The sequence below is a fragment of the Malania oleifera genome, chromosome 2, assembly GCF_029873635.1.
Source record: "Malania oleifera isolate guangnan ecotype guangnan chromosome 2, ASM2987363v1, whole genome shotgun sequence".
In the NCBI taxonomy this organism is placed as follows: domain Eukaryota; kingdom Viridiplantae; phylum Streptophyta; class Magnoliopsida; order Santalales; family Ximeniaceae; genus Malania; species Malania oleifera.
The window spans coordinates 92,133,119-92,149,458 of record NC_080418.1 but is presented as its reverse complement, the minus strand read 5'-3'; the positions used below and the strand labels follow the sequence as shown (position 1 = coordinate 92,149,458).

Genomic DNA, 16,340 nt, shown 5'->3' with positions numbered 1-16,340 from the left:
CCTAATCCACCTAATCCGCCACGAATTATCCGACCCAATCCAATATGCTAGGTATAATCTCTTCGACCATTTGTATTCCTCCATCCATTGTGGGCTAGTGCTTCATAAACAAATTTACGAAAAGCAACGAAAAACTAAAGTATTAACAAAACAATAATATGATGGTAATATAAAGTTAGAGCAGACAAAGTTGGAGAAGGTATGTTGTGTACATGTGCATTTACCTTTATGGACAGCAACGGGAGGATCGGCATTGCATGAAATGGATCCTTGGACAAGGAAATCAAAGGCATAATAGTAGAACCTAGAAGGGACTCTCTTCCCTTGCGCTGTTGTCGTGAATACATCTGCAAATTAGGATGATTGAAGCAATGAGAAGGACTCAAACTGGCAGAGACAACAAACTAAAATCTGGGAGTTGAGGCAAAGGAAGGGACTCATTGAGGTTAAAAGCACTCAAAGACTAAGAACAGTATGGTGTAGACTCAAAGGGTAACTAGTTGAGTGAAAATAACAATGTAGAGTTGGACTATAACAACAATCCCTTTTGAATACATGAGTAGCCGAAAAATAGTTATAGCACAACGATCCAAGTTATCCACCTCGAGGGTTAAATGATGAACAAAGGACACAACCTGAATATAGGAGGAGATAACCAGAACAAAGAAATGTTTTGGGAGGAGAACGAAGTATGGAATTTTACCACCAAGAATAGTGGATGGCATTTTATTGATAAGATAGTAGGCACGTAGTACAACATCACTCCAAAATAATTTAGGAACATGCGTTATAAAGTAAGGTATGACTGACTTCAAGGATGTGCCTATTTTTCCATTGTGCAACCCCATTTTGTTGTGGAGTGTGGGCGCATGATAACTGATGAACAATACCAAATTGAGTCACATAAGTATGATTTGGGTACTAAAGTACTCTTTAGCATATCACTCCAAAGTATATGAACAGCAAACCAAATTGAGTCTTTTTTTCATAACAAAAGGCTAAACATATACGAAATAACTTAGAAAAATCATTTTTTAAATAAAGCCAAATCATCCTTGAATAATCATCAAGAAAGGTTATAAACTATCGAAAGCCCAACTTGGACACAGCCTGACTATGACTTCAAACATCATAATTTACTAACACCAAAGGAACCTTTACCCATTTATTGACTCAGGAAGAGAACGTGATGATGCTTCTTCAATTGACAAGACTCACATTCAAGACTAGGCATAGGACTCAAAGTAGGAACTAGTTGTTTTAACTTTTCCAATGAAAGATAATCTAGGTAACAATGGATTTGGGGTGGTATGGCAGCAGTAGTGCAAGTGATAGAAAGATATAGCAGCCCAAAGTGGTAAAGTCCACTAGCTTCACATCCTCTGCTAATTGTCTTCCTCATCTTTATCTCTTGAATGACCACAAAATCAAGAAAGAATGTTATTGAACCATTCATGGATTCAGTAATCTTGCTAACTGACATTAATTTGAAAGGAAACTTGGGAATATAAAAAACCGAAGGAAGAAAAATAGAGGAAGCGGGATTTACAGTCCATATTCCCTTAATGGAAGTGGTGGACCCACCAACAAGGGTAACACGAGGTAAGCTTTCAAAATACTAGAAAGTAGAGAAGAAATTCAATATACCTGTTATGTGATCATTGGCAGATGAATCTATTACCCAAGGACTAGGGAAAGAAGTGTTGGATGATAGACAAGCTATAGGGTTACCTATTTGAACAAGTGATATGATGGGAAAGGAAGCGTGTTGCAATACTTGGTATTGTTGGAATTTGGAACTTTGTGGAGGTTATATTGGTGATACAAAACTATTTACCATGGAGACCCCAACATTGCTCAATAGTATGACCTTCTCTTCCATAATGATTGTGCTTGCAAGGAAGGACTATGCCACTTGTCCATATCTTCCACTATGGGCACTTGAACCATATCAAGAGCTTCTGCAGTTGCTTGGTTGAAAACTAGAATCACCTTTTGTAACGAAAGTAGTCCTCTCCGAGCTAGGGGCTAAAACATTAGATGCAAGAGATGGGGAATGTGCACTAGAGGAAGCACGAAGTACGCAAGAATAATCATTGACAAAGGATGGCAACTATGCAATACCAAGCATCTAGGACTGGACTGCCTTAAACTCGGTTTCAAGCCTGTTAGAAACCAAAGAACTGTCATAAGTTCCCTCTTCCTCTGCATCCTATGAACATTTGTGATAATGGGTTTGAACAAGTTTAAGATCCTTATGGATGCGCTTCATCTTTGCAAGGTAATCTATGACACTCCTATCTCCCTGTTGTAAGTAAAAGTACTCCAAAGATAGATTGTATATGCGTGTAACATTATTGAAATATAGGAGTTTGACATAATCCCGAATCTCCTCACACTCATCTTGATGCATGTACATCTATGCAACCTGGGGTTACATTGAGTTCCACAAGAGGGAAACAATCAATGCATCTCCTAAATCCACGCTTCTTTCTTTTATCATTAAAGGGCCTAAATTGGACAAATGTTTAGATTTGCCAAATCTTATCAAATAGACCTTAGTAGCCTTAAACCACTTAACATAATTTTTGTCCATCGAACTTTTTGGTTGTTATCTATGGTAGCGATGAAGGGAACATACTTTTGGGACTCATGGACTCCATCCCAACACTCTCAAACTACACCAACAACAAAAAATGAGCACGGTCGTATCAACCAAGACAACCACAAACAAGGTGAATCATTAAAACAATCATGAACAAGTCACCACCAAATTGACGTAATAGAAAAACAACATACAAGCAATGTTATTGCCCCAAAAACACTCATCGATGACATTAATGGTACTAAACAACAACTAAGAGCTTGCCACCAAAAAATTGATATTATGATCTATGGAAAAAATTTAAAGCATTTTGGAAAAATCGTAGTTAAATCAGGCTTGGAAGAGGTCTCACTCGCTAGCATGTGGGATTGGAGTTTTTGACAATTGGCCAGCACATGGGGGTTAGTGAAAACTCCTCTAACAATGGCATTTCATAGACCTATGGATCTGAGCATTCTATGACTATCAATCTGGTTGGTTTTGCAAAATATGGAATTATTCTTGAGGTTGCCATATTGTTTTTGGCAACTGCTGAGCTTTCCAGCAATTCCTAGATTGGTTTTTAAGTTATTAAGGTGAGGCTTATTCTCCTACAATGGCAAATTTGCACAGGATGATCAAGTTTAGGGTTTGGTTTGGCAGTAGGGTTTATGTTATCTTGCTTTAATACCATGTTGAGATATTATGTAAAATAGAAGACCCAATCACTACAATAGGTCTCTCCCTCTATTTATAATATATAGCAAGTCCATGCCAGTGACCATAATATCCTTACTAACTCATGCTTATTAATATAAACTAGCACATACTAAATAACCAAAATAACCATTAACAGTTGTTAGAATACCACTTTACCTAAAACTGTAAGTTATTAGGTTGTGGGCCAACAATGCATGTCAAGCTTTAACACTCCCCTACACATGCAGCCTGACAGCACATGGAGAGATAAACTAACAATAAATGCCTATTAAAGGGAATACGGTTTGTTTTTAAACACCACAATCCACACAATAAATGTGGGCAACAAGGGTAGAACCCAAGACCTCTTAGTAACCAGCTTGGATACCATGTTAGAATGCCACTTTACCTAAAAGCTTAAATTGTTAGGTTGCGATCAACAATGTGTATCAAGGTTTAACGATAGTAATAAAGACTTAAGGACAAATATACCTCCACACATACAACCTAATTGCTAAAATAACATATTCTCTTTGAACATTCCCCCCTAAACTGGAGGTGCATAAAATCACTTTACCTAGCTTGTTACAACTAGTTGACAAGTCGAGTTTAAATAAAGTGTCATCTAATTGATCCATCGATTTAACAAAGGGAGTCCTCACCGCCTTCTTCAACACAACATCCCTCACAAAATTACATTTAACTTCAATGTGTGTTTTTTTTTAAATATTTTATTTATTAGAAACATTGGATTGCTAGTAATATAAATGGCAGCTTGGTTATCACCTATCTATTGGCTTCGTTACCAAGAATCCCATCTTTGATAGAAGAAACTTCAGTCAGATCTTCTGCACAATATGAACGATAGCTTCATATTCTACTTCAGCACTGGATCTTAGTACTCCAATTAACAAGATTACCTCTCCAATAATAGATCTTTGATCATCAACAAAGTGAGCCTTTGAGATACCAAAAAATCCTGAGAAACGCATCCCAATGTGGTTGTTTAGGATTTCCTTAAATTGACTCAGCACGCACATTGAAAAAGATTTGTTAAGTCTAGTGTTGATCAACTTGCTAACCAACTGTGTATATCAATATTTGTGTTCAAAGTGCGGCCCAATATCCCTAGAAAACTTCATGTTCAAGTCAATAAGAGTATTAACTTGTTTAGCTACCACAAACTAGTCTTACTTAGAAAGTCCACGATATATTTTTGTTGAGATAGATTCAACCCTTTCCTATGCCGTACAAACTCAATACTAAGAAAGTAACATAGAGTACCCAAGTCTTGTTTTGAAATTTTGCTTAAAGCCACTACGAAACATTTGCAATCATGCTCATTGCTAGTGATGTCATATCATCAACACAAACTATTAGAAGTACCACATAGTAACATAGCCAAATGTAGAGACCAACACACTAAATTTGTCAAATCAAGGTCATGGAGACTGCTTAAGACCATAATGGCCTTATGCAACCTACATACTTTACCATCCTCCCTTTGAGAAACATACCTAGGAGGTTGCTCCATGTATACCTTTTCATGCAAATCTCCATACAGGAAGATGTTTCTCACGTCCAATTGGTATGAGGGATAATCTGCCAATAAGATTAATACACGAACAAAGTTTAGTCAAGTAGGGAATTTGATCACCTAGAAAATTGGAGGGCATTGATCCAAAAGGCAAACAACAGTTGTAAAAAGAGCATCAATGCAAAAGGTTTTAGGAACACGCATAGGAGTAGAGACCATGCTATGTGAAGTAAATGCCTTATTTTTTTTTTTTTTTTGGTTTAGCTACTCCATTACGTTTACGTGATGTTTGATGAATAATCCCTTTGGCCAAGAAAAAAATTGAGGTTCATTTTGAACAAATTCAAGTGCACTATTAGGTTGAAAAATTGAGTACTAATGCCAAACATAGTTTTCATTCCTAGGTAGAATTGAGTAAATACATCTTGTCTTTTAACAAACAGATCCAAGTTATACACGAAAAATCATCCAACACAAAATATTGATGATTAGTAAAAATTTTGACTGTACTCAAACCCCAAGTATTTGAATGAATAAGAGAAAATAATGATTTACTACAAGACTCGAGATGGAAAGATGTCCTAATATGCTTCCCCGACACATCAAACCTCAAAATGAGAAACATTTGAACATAGGAAAAATTTTTAGTTTTGAAGGGATGGATGAACCAAATGAGTGTGTCACTAATCAAGAGAAGCACCATGTGTAGAAATTGAGGAAGTCTTATGATAGGGACTAGATCCACCATGACTTAAGCATAGACCATCCTTCTCAAGCCCTTCACCAGTCTTCTTCTTGTACGTAATGAGAAGGAAAGAAGGTCACATATCAATTATGAGACTTGGTTAATTGACTAACTCATAATAGGTTCAAAGGAAATTTAGGTAAATATAACAAAGAAGAAAGAGGAATATAAGGAACTGAAAGAATTGCCACAACCAAACATTGGTTGAACGACCAACAAGAGCAACCTTGGAGGGTAAAGTTTTGACATGGTCTTAAATTCGATTTTGACTAAAATTTTGAAGCTTTGCAAGTGAGGAAATTTTGATGGAAATTTCAATTTTCGATGTCAATTTCGATTTAGATTTTAAAAAATGATAAAAATTTGTAATAAGGCATCAAATTCTTTTATGAAACTTTAAAATGGTTAATAGACATAATAATGTAAGTTTTAGAACTAATATATAATAAATTAAATACATCAATGTCATGTATGTTTAAATAAATGAAAATCATAAATCAATTATATATTATTTATTGTACAAACCAAGGTAATTTTCGCCTAAAAGAGTAAATAAATTGTTTTTGATAATATTGAAGTTTTATTTTTCATATAAAAGCCCTTGTAATAATCTTTGGTTTCAATTAAAAAAAAAACAATAAATTAAGAGAAAATTTTCATTTTGGTTTAAATCTCTCACTTGAATTATAGGGAAATTTCATTCTATTGTTAAAGCTTCAACATGTTTTTCCAAAATTGGAGATTTCAATAAATTTCGAATGATTCATTAAAATTTTGACAAAAATTTTGTAAGACGGAAATCCATTGCAAATTCGATTTCGAGGGTGATGGGAAGCAGAAATTTTGATGAAAATTTCAACAATTTCATGGAAATTTAAGACCCTGATTGTGGGGCTCAAGGACTGAAAATTAAGACTACATGTGATGCAGGGGCAGCATCAAGGTTCTGCAGCCATGGAGAAATTAGAAGAGAAGAAGGAAGGGGAAGGGAGGACAGAGGAAATACTAGGGGGAAACTCATGTACAACTTCAATTCGAATTCATCAGCAACTGCCTACAGCAGGGCTTTCATACACTATTTATAAGAAAGCCTCTTTACATGAAATTACACTCAAACCCCTAAAGGAAAATTACATTACAAATATACCCCTACTTTACACAAATATTACAAACCACCCCCAAATACACATAATCCTATACTAATTAATACTGAACACAGATAATAAACTACTAACCACACATAATAATCTACTAACTTACCCCAAAATTCCTTAGACCAACTCTTAATTATTTTTCAGCAAGGATCTTACCAAGTTCTTACTACTTGCCCTACATCAACTCTCCCCCAGTTAGAAAAAAATTGGCCTCAAATTTTAAAATGTTGGAGAATCAGAAGGGAGAAACAAGCTTGGATTATTTGCAAGCCAGCGCTTGAGTGATATAAGAAACCACGGTCCTTTGGCAGTGTCATAGACTTGAATTGCAAGTTAGCATCAATAAGCACACTGGGAATGAAAAACTCAACAATTGGAACCTTCATTTCCTTCCTTGTGTTTTCTTCAAGCTAAGTAATTATAACTGATTCTTTGTCTTGGTTCATTGGTAGAGCCGACTTCAAAATGATTTTATTCCCATTATAGTGAAAGTCATATGTGTTCTCATGTCCTTGAATCACACCTAAATCATCCAACCAAGAAGAACCAAGGGGTACATGGCCAATCTTCATAGGTAGGATATCACACGAAACATTAGCCAAATATACACCCATTTGGAGGGGAAGCAAACATCTTTCATAAACATGTACAATAGAGTTATCAACCCAAGATATCACATAAGGCTTTGGGTGAGGTTCTGGATGAAGCTGCATATGAATGACTCCATTTATGCAAACCACATTCATTGGACATATTCCATCAATGACAATTTTGCAAACCTTTTCTCCACATTTGAGAAAGGTGTTGAAAAGCTTGAAATTGTGCCCAAAGTTTGACAAGTGACATTCATTTTTACTATAATTTGTCACTGTGTTGCTGAATTATGCTTATACTTATGCTGCAGCTATATATCACAACCCTTTAACACAAGTTCCCACAAGCCTTACTCCCAATTTCTCAAAAAAAAAAAAACTCTGTAATTCACCTTGGTATTGATTGTCCTGCTGAAATGAAACAAATTCACAAAGAAAACTCACAAATTACAGCAACAAAACCTGATTTTTGATGGTGGCAGTGATAATTTCTAGGGTTTCGTGCCAAATTATCTCACTTGCTTACAACATATTGTGTCTGCAATCAAAATATCAAGCTGCAGATCAAATTATTGTGGAGAAACTCAAAATATTGGGGTTGCAGGCAATTTCTCACAAGATAGGAAATTGCAGAAGACTCTAGGAGACTTTCTCATGGGCTTCGCTGGCGTGTGGGGCGCATGAGTCACCGCCGGCGAGATTCCGTCAATGAAATTTCAGGCAACTGCAGATCAGTGGGTGAGGAGCACAATGGTGGTGGTAGTATGATGAGAAAAAGACAAGACACTAGAGATTCTTGTAGACTGATGGCTGGAGTATGTTTGGCCGGCACATGAGGGTCGTCCAGTGGCCGGACGGCAATGAAATTTTGAGGGGAAGGGCTTTGGGGGGTTCTGTTTTTAGTGGTGTGGGTGGTGTTGTAGGATGATTGCTGGAAAGTGGTGTTCAAGATCTGCGGACAAAACTGGAATTTCTGAAAGTTCAGAAACTGCAGAACTGCTTTTCAGTTTTTTTTTTTTGAAACTGAAATTCAGAAATATATCTGTATATATATATATATATAGAGAGAGAGAGAGAGAGATAGAGAGAGAGAGAGAGAGAGAGAGAGAGAGAGAGAGAGAGAATAAAAAAACTGCAGGAGAGAAAAAAAGAAGATGGGAGGTTGGAGGAGTTGCTTGATGCAGGGGCAGCATCAAGGTTCTGTAGCCATGGAGTAATTAGAAGAGAACATGGAAGGGGAAGGGAGGAGAGAGGAGATACCAGGGGGGAACTCACGTTCACTTCAATTCAAATTCATCAACGACTGCCTACAACATGGCTTTCATACACTATTTATAAGAAAGTCTCTTTACACGAAATTACACTTAAACCCCTAAAAAAATATTACATTCCAAATATACCCCTACTTTACACAAATATTACAAAAAACCCCCAAATGCACATATTCCTATACTAATTAATACTGAATACAGATAATAAACTACTAACCACACATAATAAACTACCAACTCTTCTTAATTATTTTCCAGCAAGGATCTTCCCAAGGTATTACTTCCTGTCCTACACCAACTTGTCATATGGGAGCAGGCACCTAAATGTATAATGCAAAGTGAGAAGGATGAAGAGTCAAGGAGTACAAACTTGAGTGGCCACAGTAGCACTAGATTTAGAAGATTGAGTTTGGAGTTGTTAACCCTACAAACAAGAGTGTATACTCCTCTTAAGAAACGGTAGATGATGTACTCAATTCCACAGTGGAGTGACTAGGTGCATTTGAAGTGTCAACAGTAGAACCGTTCTTGGAAGAGACTTATCGCCTCAAGTTTGTTTCCCAAGGAGATCCGAACAGCAATAGATGGCATGATTTTTCTCGCCACAATGTTGTGCAAGTGCAAGAATTTCCATGATAAACTCATGGCCTGAGTACACAACCATGACTGCCATCCAAATCTCGTCCTTGCCTTTGTTCTCTGGAAATTCCCTTACCACAGAGGCAGTAGCCATGGCTGAATTAGCACATGAAGAAGCTTGGGAAGAAGTCAGGCTGGACACACTAGCAATCTAGCATAAAACGACCCTTCAGGACTTCAAAGATCCAGAACTTCAGAACTTCCAAGATCCAGAACTTCAAGAGGCAGCTATTATGACAAAACTGAGGTTAGATTTTCCTAGGAGGAATTACTTAACCACAAAGAACGGGAAGACCACAACAAAGTGCTGCAGGAACTTAATTAACAACCTCCAGCAGCTAGAGCCATTATGGCTGGAACCAACTGAAAGCGAGTGCAGGCCAGAGCAGGAAATAATTCATTGAAGCCCAATCAAGACCAATCTGTAATTGAGACAAGATTGCAAACAGAAAATCACAAACACAGTATCGAAACAGCATCATCAGCCAACCACAAACAGAGTATAACTGATACCAGCCTGTGGAAGAGAGGAACAGCAACAACAGTATGCTAGAAACAGAGTATAATTTACTCCACATCAGCAAACCACGAGGAAAGCACACAGCTTCCTACCAAGGATGCTCCACAGCCTAACCCAGTGGAAGAGCGCCCCTAAACAACTCTCAAACCAACCAGAAAATCAGAGTATCAAAATCAATTCAAATAAATCAGATTTAGAGGTCAACGCTCTAATACCATGTTGTGAAGTTAGAGATGGAGGAGAGAAGAAGAGAAAAAAAAGGAAGAATTGGGGAGCAGTCCCTGGTCTGCCTTCTTATACGTTATTATCAATAATAATAAAGACTTGAGGACAAAAATGCCTCCACCCACAAAACCGAATTATTAAAATAAGATATTTTGTTCTAACATGCCCCATATCCTTCATGCGTCTTTGAGGACTTAGCTATTAAGCATGTGATTGGCTTTTTTTTTTATATTTTATTAATGAAGAAGATATACTGAGAGAGAGAGAGAGAGAGGGAAATTACAATGTAGGTAAGGACATTAATTCCTCATTAAATCAAGAATAAAAAAATGTATAAAAAAAAAAACTGCACTGACAATACTCCAGAATGAAAACCCTCTTTAAACCCTTCCCATCATAATTCACTGAACACTTCAAATTTTTTAATTCCCTCTGGTACCTTCTTAACCTTAGATCAGCATCCATCCAAATTTCGTTTCCTCTGTATTCTGCCATGTGTAGACCCAATTCATCCAACAAATGCTGAGTTTGAAACCCAACTGTAAGTTCTCTAACTGAGGTCTAGCATGAACTTGACATTGTCAAAACTCTTGTTTTTTTATTTTAATTTTATTTTATTTTAAATAAATTTAGACAGCTAAGTGTAAATTCTGTAACTGATATCTAGTTACAAATTTGATATTGTCAAAACTCTTTTTTTTTTTGGTTGATGGGATGTTAACATTGAGATAGTGACTGTCACTGCAATTCTCTATGGATCACTCACTCCTTTATGTGGAAAGGAGAAACTGTATCTTTCATTGAGTTATAGAAAAAAGTACTAAATCACACAACACACACACACACATACACAAAGAAAGAGTTCTAGACAAAGCATTATTTTTTGGCTTTTTGTTGCCCCTGAATATCTAAATAAGAATTTTGCAGGCAATCTGCAAGATCATGTTTAACGCTTTACAACTATATTACAGGCAGTATATGGCACTCTTTTTGAAGCTGAGCATAGATCAACATTTTATATTCCTTATTGGAAAATTCCTTTATCAAGATGGATAGTGCCGAGGCAGCGAAAATTCCATAATGACCTCAAGGTTATCAATGACTGCCTTGATGAACTCATCAGGAATGCCAAAGACACTAGACAGGTGAGTTCATGATAGCAGATTGACTATGAACGATCATTTAAATAAGACTGTTGGAATGTTGTCTGGAATTATTTTTATCTTTAGTTTCCCATTTCTCATATACAAGATACAAAATAAATTGTACTGCCTAGTTACAGTATCCTCAGGGTATGAGTTGCGTTGGGTACCGTTAATTGTTATGAAAGAAATTGTTCATGTAAATAGCTAGTGTTGAAGCCTTGAGATATGTCTGATGATGCGCGTAAAGACATTTTGTTGCAATATAGTTGTTAGATTACCCCTTTACCTAAAATCTTAAGCTTCTTAGGTTGTGAGCCAACAATGTATATCAAGTTTTAACACTCCCCCGCACGTGCAGCCCAACAGCATGTGGAGAAATAAACACATGATAAATAACAACCATGATAAGGAACACAATAATTTTTTTAAACACCACACAATAAGCATGAGCAACAAGACTAGAACTCAGGACCTCCTGGACCAACCGGCTCTAATACCATGTTAAATTACCACTTTACCTAAAAGCTTAAACTCTTAGAATTATAATAAAATTAGAATTATAATAGTTATTTAAATCAAAAGAAACTAAATAAATCATATTGATGATTTCATACCACCCCATTCTTTATCATTAGAACAGCCACTAATGTTACCAATTGAACATTTACAATTGAGAAACTTCTTCACTGTTCCTTCTAAATAACATTTTAGTTTGCATCTTGGCTTTATAGATTGCTGCTCAAAATGCTGGCACTGTGACACAGTTGTGACTCAGATACTATTTGTGACATCCCAATTTCTTGTACATGAACGGCCGTGACTCCATTTGAAAAAAATCTAGCAGAGGCACTAGGCCTAGGAAGAAAATAGTACTGGAAATTATCTTCAATTACAATTATGTTGAAACTCAAAAGTGTGAATTATTGGCCCAAAGAATAAGGGAATTGGTTGTTTAGAGGAAACACAAATATGTATGTTTCACTATAATACCAGAAGAAAATTTGTTTCCATCTAGCTCCTTAACATTGGGCTTTACTCACTTTTTGTACACAATATATTGCAATTTATTTTACATGTGCTCACACTAGTTCTTTGATCTCTTAATTGGACCTGGTATATTATAATTTAGAAAAACATGTGTATCATCTCTTCATGTCAATGTATAGTACGTATTTATAAGGACAGCAGTCCAGCAAGTATGGCTTAGCTTTAATCCAAATGAACTTTACATTAGTAAAGAAATAGGGCAAGCAACTATAAGTACAAGCTGAGCAGACATCCTCAGTCTATCATTACTCATTTAAGATTTCACCACTCTTAAGTAGTCATAAACATAATCTCCACTCTAAGAAACCTCCTTATCTGGAAATATCTATCTGTAGAGACTGCATTCATAGACACAATCACCACTCTAGCAGATCTCCTTAGCTCTAGCATTACCATCACAAACCAATCAAGGAGCACACTCATTTCAAAATATCAATGAACATTTCAATTAAGTGCCAGTTTTGAGCCTGGCCAACCACCATGTGAAGCGGGAAGATCCTTTGGATGTTTATGGCCTTAACTCAAGGGAGCCACAACCTTTGCATTTTACAATATCTCAAGCACAAAAAACCCACATGTAGTTACTGCACAGCTTCCATATTTCCTTCTTTTTCACAAACAGTAATTAGTAGGTACAAACACCTTCAAGCCTTGGATTATTGTTAATCAAACCAGGTTTAAAACCAATGCTTTCGCCCTTAAGATTAATTTTATTGAGGCTTAATTAACTGAAAACATGTCATGCTGTCAATCAATTGATAGGCACCATTTAGCATAACGGTCTTTCTAGAAGACCAATAGACAGCAAATAAAATATTCCAACATTAAAAAAATATGCTGCTATGAGAACATAGTGTTGATGGTTATCTTAGTCATTTAGCATTGTTAGTGTGTGAGTGTTATGTTAGCAGGTGGAGAGTTAGTAATTGCATTATGGTCATTGGTATGTACCTTGACATATATTATAAATAGAAGGAGAGATCTATCATTGTGATAAGGTCTTCCATTTTACCTAATTATTCAACATCATATCAAAGTATGATTTTGAGGTCTAAACGGCTAAACCCTAATTGTCACAGCCAAGATCAAAACTGAAGCCTAAAACCCAAAATCTGCTGCATGTCTACCATCACAGACGAATTTCCAGCAACACTATAGCCCTAAAAAATAGCCAGCAGCTGCCGGAAGCCAGTGCAGTCACCAGAAAATTGCTGGGCGACACTGCCAGTTCAGGAACATAAAATCCTCTATAGATTTTGCAAAAGCAACACCATAGTCACTGACAGACACTGCCGATCTGCCCCCACTGAAATCTCATCTCCAGAAGCTTCCCCACGCATCCTCATGCTTTGTAGATTGGTGATTATGCGTAGCTTAGTAGGTACGTTTGTAGACTAGGTGTGTAGGGGGTGCTGGTACCTTCCCCTCAACTAGAGATAGCTAGTTGTCCACATTAATTGGTAGATTGAATGGGCGTTCTAACCTCATTCAGATTAAAGTAGGTTAGTGGAAACTCTGTTGACATATTTTTGATCCTCGTTAATTTCACAATTTGAGTTTTCTATTCGTGTTGAGGCGGTTCGGAGGGTCACCCTAGTAGAGGTGAACCTTTGGAATGTGTTGACAGCCCATATTGGCTGGCAAGTTGATCTACTTGACTGTCACTAGACCTATTTTTTGCACTGGGGGTGGTGACTCAGTTTATGGAAAATCCCAAACAGGCACGTTGGGATGCTGTTTGTAGGATTTTTCGGCATCTCAAAGGATCTCTAAGCAAAGGTTTAATATATAAATGTAATAGAAATTGTAAGATTGTGGGATACTTTGATGCATATTGGGCTGGATTTGTTGATGATAGAAGGTTTTCTAGATGTTGTACACTTGTGGGAGGTAATAATGTTACTTGGCATAGCAAGAAACATCTAGTGCTGAAGTGGAATATTGAGCTATGGCTCCTATTGTGAGTGAGCTTATGTAGCTGAAGTCTCTTATGTCAGAGATGGGATTCTTGGTAATGAGGCCAAAAGATGTGTTTTGTGATAATCAAGTTGCCATTTATATATAGCTAGCAGTCCAGTGTTTTATGAGAGGACAAAGCACATAGAAGTTTACTATCATTTTGGGAAGGATGTTGTGTTGAAGAAGATCGTTAGGACTCTCTTTGTGAAATTTGTCAATCAATTAGGCGATGTTTTAGGTGATATTTATACACTTCCAGCTTGAGGGGGAGTATTAGAAGAGAATATTTTATTTTAATAATTAGGTTGTGTTAATGGGCATATTTTTGTGCTTAAGACTTTATTATTAATAATGTATAAGAGGGCAGACCTGGAGTTGTACATAAACTCTTGGAAATTACCCCTCAGTTTTTCTCTCTCTTTTTCTCTTCTTCTCCTCTTCCCTTTTCTTTTGTTCTCCTCCTCTTCAATTTTCTTCTCTCCTTCTCTTCGCCATATTTAACTTTACAACAATGATTATTTTACCAATTAGGAAATTATTCAGCCTATGGAGATTGTGAAGGTAAATACTTACTTCAAGCTGACAGATTTAAAAAATAGCTGTAAATACTAAATAATAAATAAATAAAAATCAACCAATACTCAGGTTGTATAACATGGCAACTATTTGGCCTAGGAAGATAGCAAAATTAAATATATATTTCATAGTTGAATGGGTATAAAAGAATAAAATGATGCGTAGGCCTTTTGGTGTTTGTTCAAATTCTTTTCCATGTGAGTTGTTATGCATCAATATTGGCTCTTAGTTGGCAAGTTGAATTGGATTATTTACTCCAAGTTTATTTTTGGCCAATTTTGACTCGGCTAGTAATGAATCTTAATCACACTTGAATCACATGGCAAGTTATGGGTGCCTTAGGATAAAAAATACACAGGCAAGCAAATAGGCGAGGATGAAGGTGATAATAACTTGGCTGCAAAACACGGAAAGAAGGCTGCCTTATGAGGTTACCAGACAAGCATTGAGCATGGCTATTGATTGGTCCATGACATGAGGGTTTCCAAAGAGGGGGTCGACCAGGAAAATCATACAAGATCTCTAACAGGAGAGGAATATTGATCAAGGGATTTGGTTGTGCTTGATTAAAACATAGAGGATCAAATGGAGAAGTTGACCAAGCTAACATTCTAACCGACGCAACCTGCCTCTAACACAAACATGTAAAAAGAAAAAAAAATAATAATAAGGGCCTACAACAATTTGGGACCTATGAAAAATACGAAGGATGGACTGTGGGACTGGGACATTTAGGAGTGGATTTTTATGATTTTGGTTTTATTTCTATTGTAGTAATGTTTATGGATTTAATATTTTGGTTCTTTTAGAAGACAATAGGCATATTTTTCTTTTTATGATTTTAATGTGGTTTATAGTATGCACGTTAGACAACAGACATAATATTTCTTTGATTAGCTTTAGACGCTTCTTTATATGAAAATTGTAAAGCGCTTATTATTACATCCTATTTTTTCATTCATATTATTATGTTTTTATGAGAAGTCTACTAGTCTATTATATTTAACTTGAATAGTACTAGTGTAAGTATCATTTATTTGGCAAAACTCTCACACATGTTTTTTATTTTTTTTTATTTTTTTTTTATTTTCTACTTTGCCATTAAACAAGCTAAACCACTAACTCAAACTAATCCACCCAATAATCAAACTGATTCAATCTGATCCAAGTGCATCCTCAATGGTTGGGCTTAGGATTGACTTTTTTGCCAAACTGACAAAATGGAATCAGTTGGAATTTTGGGTGCAAGTTGTGCAACCCGACCCATGAACACCTCTAGAGCATTTTCTTCCCTTCATCCCAAGGTGAGGCAGAGGTTTTATCTTCTTGAAACTAGGGAAGCTGATGGTTAGGCTCAAAGAGGCAAGGACTATAGAATTGTAAGTCTGTGCCCATGCCTGCATGTAAATGTCTTTTGCAACAAAAGAGTCCTAATAAGCTTTCAAATGTGATAATTTTGCTGACCCTTGCTTTTAAAAAACTTGTCCACTCCAACTCCTATTTTTACTTATTGATTCTTTTTTTTTTTCCTGATTCGGTATGTAAACCTAATATATTCAGACCTTCCGTTTCAATTAACAATATTTAAATTTTCCAGTCTTTCAAAATTACGAAATTAGGTTTCCCAGGGCCATCCCCTTTTATAA

The 16,340-nt window shown here is 36.3% G+C and overlaps 1 protein-coding gene across 1 annotated transcript in view; it reads left to right on the top strand.

Moving 5' to 3' along the window:
- The window catches only part of LOC131149396 (cytochrome P450 97B2, chloroplastic), a 155,852-nt gene that overhangs the window by 70,223 nt on the left and 69,289 nt on the right, over window positions 1-16,340 (top strand). Inside the window, exon 6 of the mRNA XM_058099821.1 lies at window positions 10,939-11,112. Within this exon, the coding sequence (XP_057955804.1) occupies window positions 10,939-11,112 (174 nt within the window). The remainder of the gene's footprint in view (window positions 1-10,938; window positions 11,113-16,340) is intronic.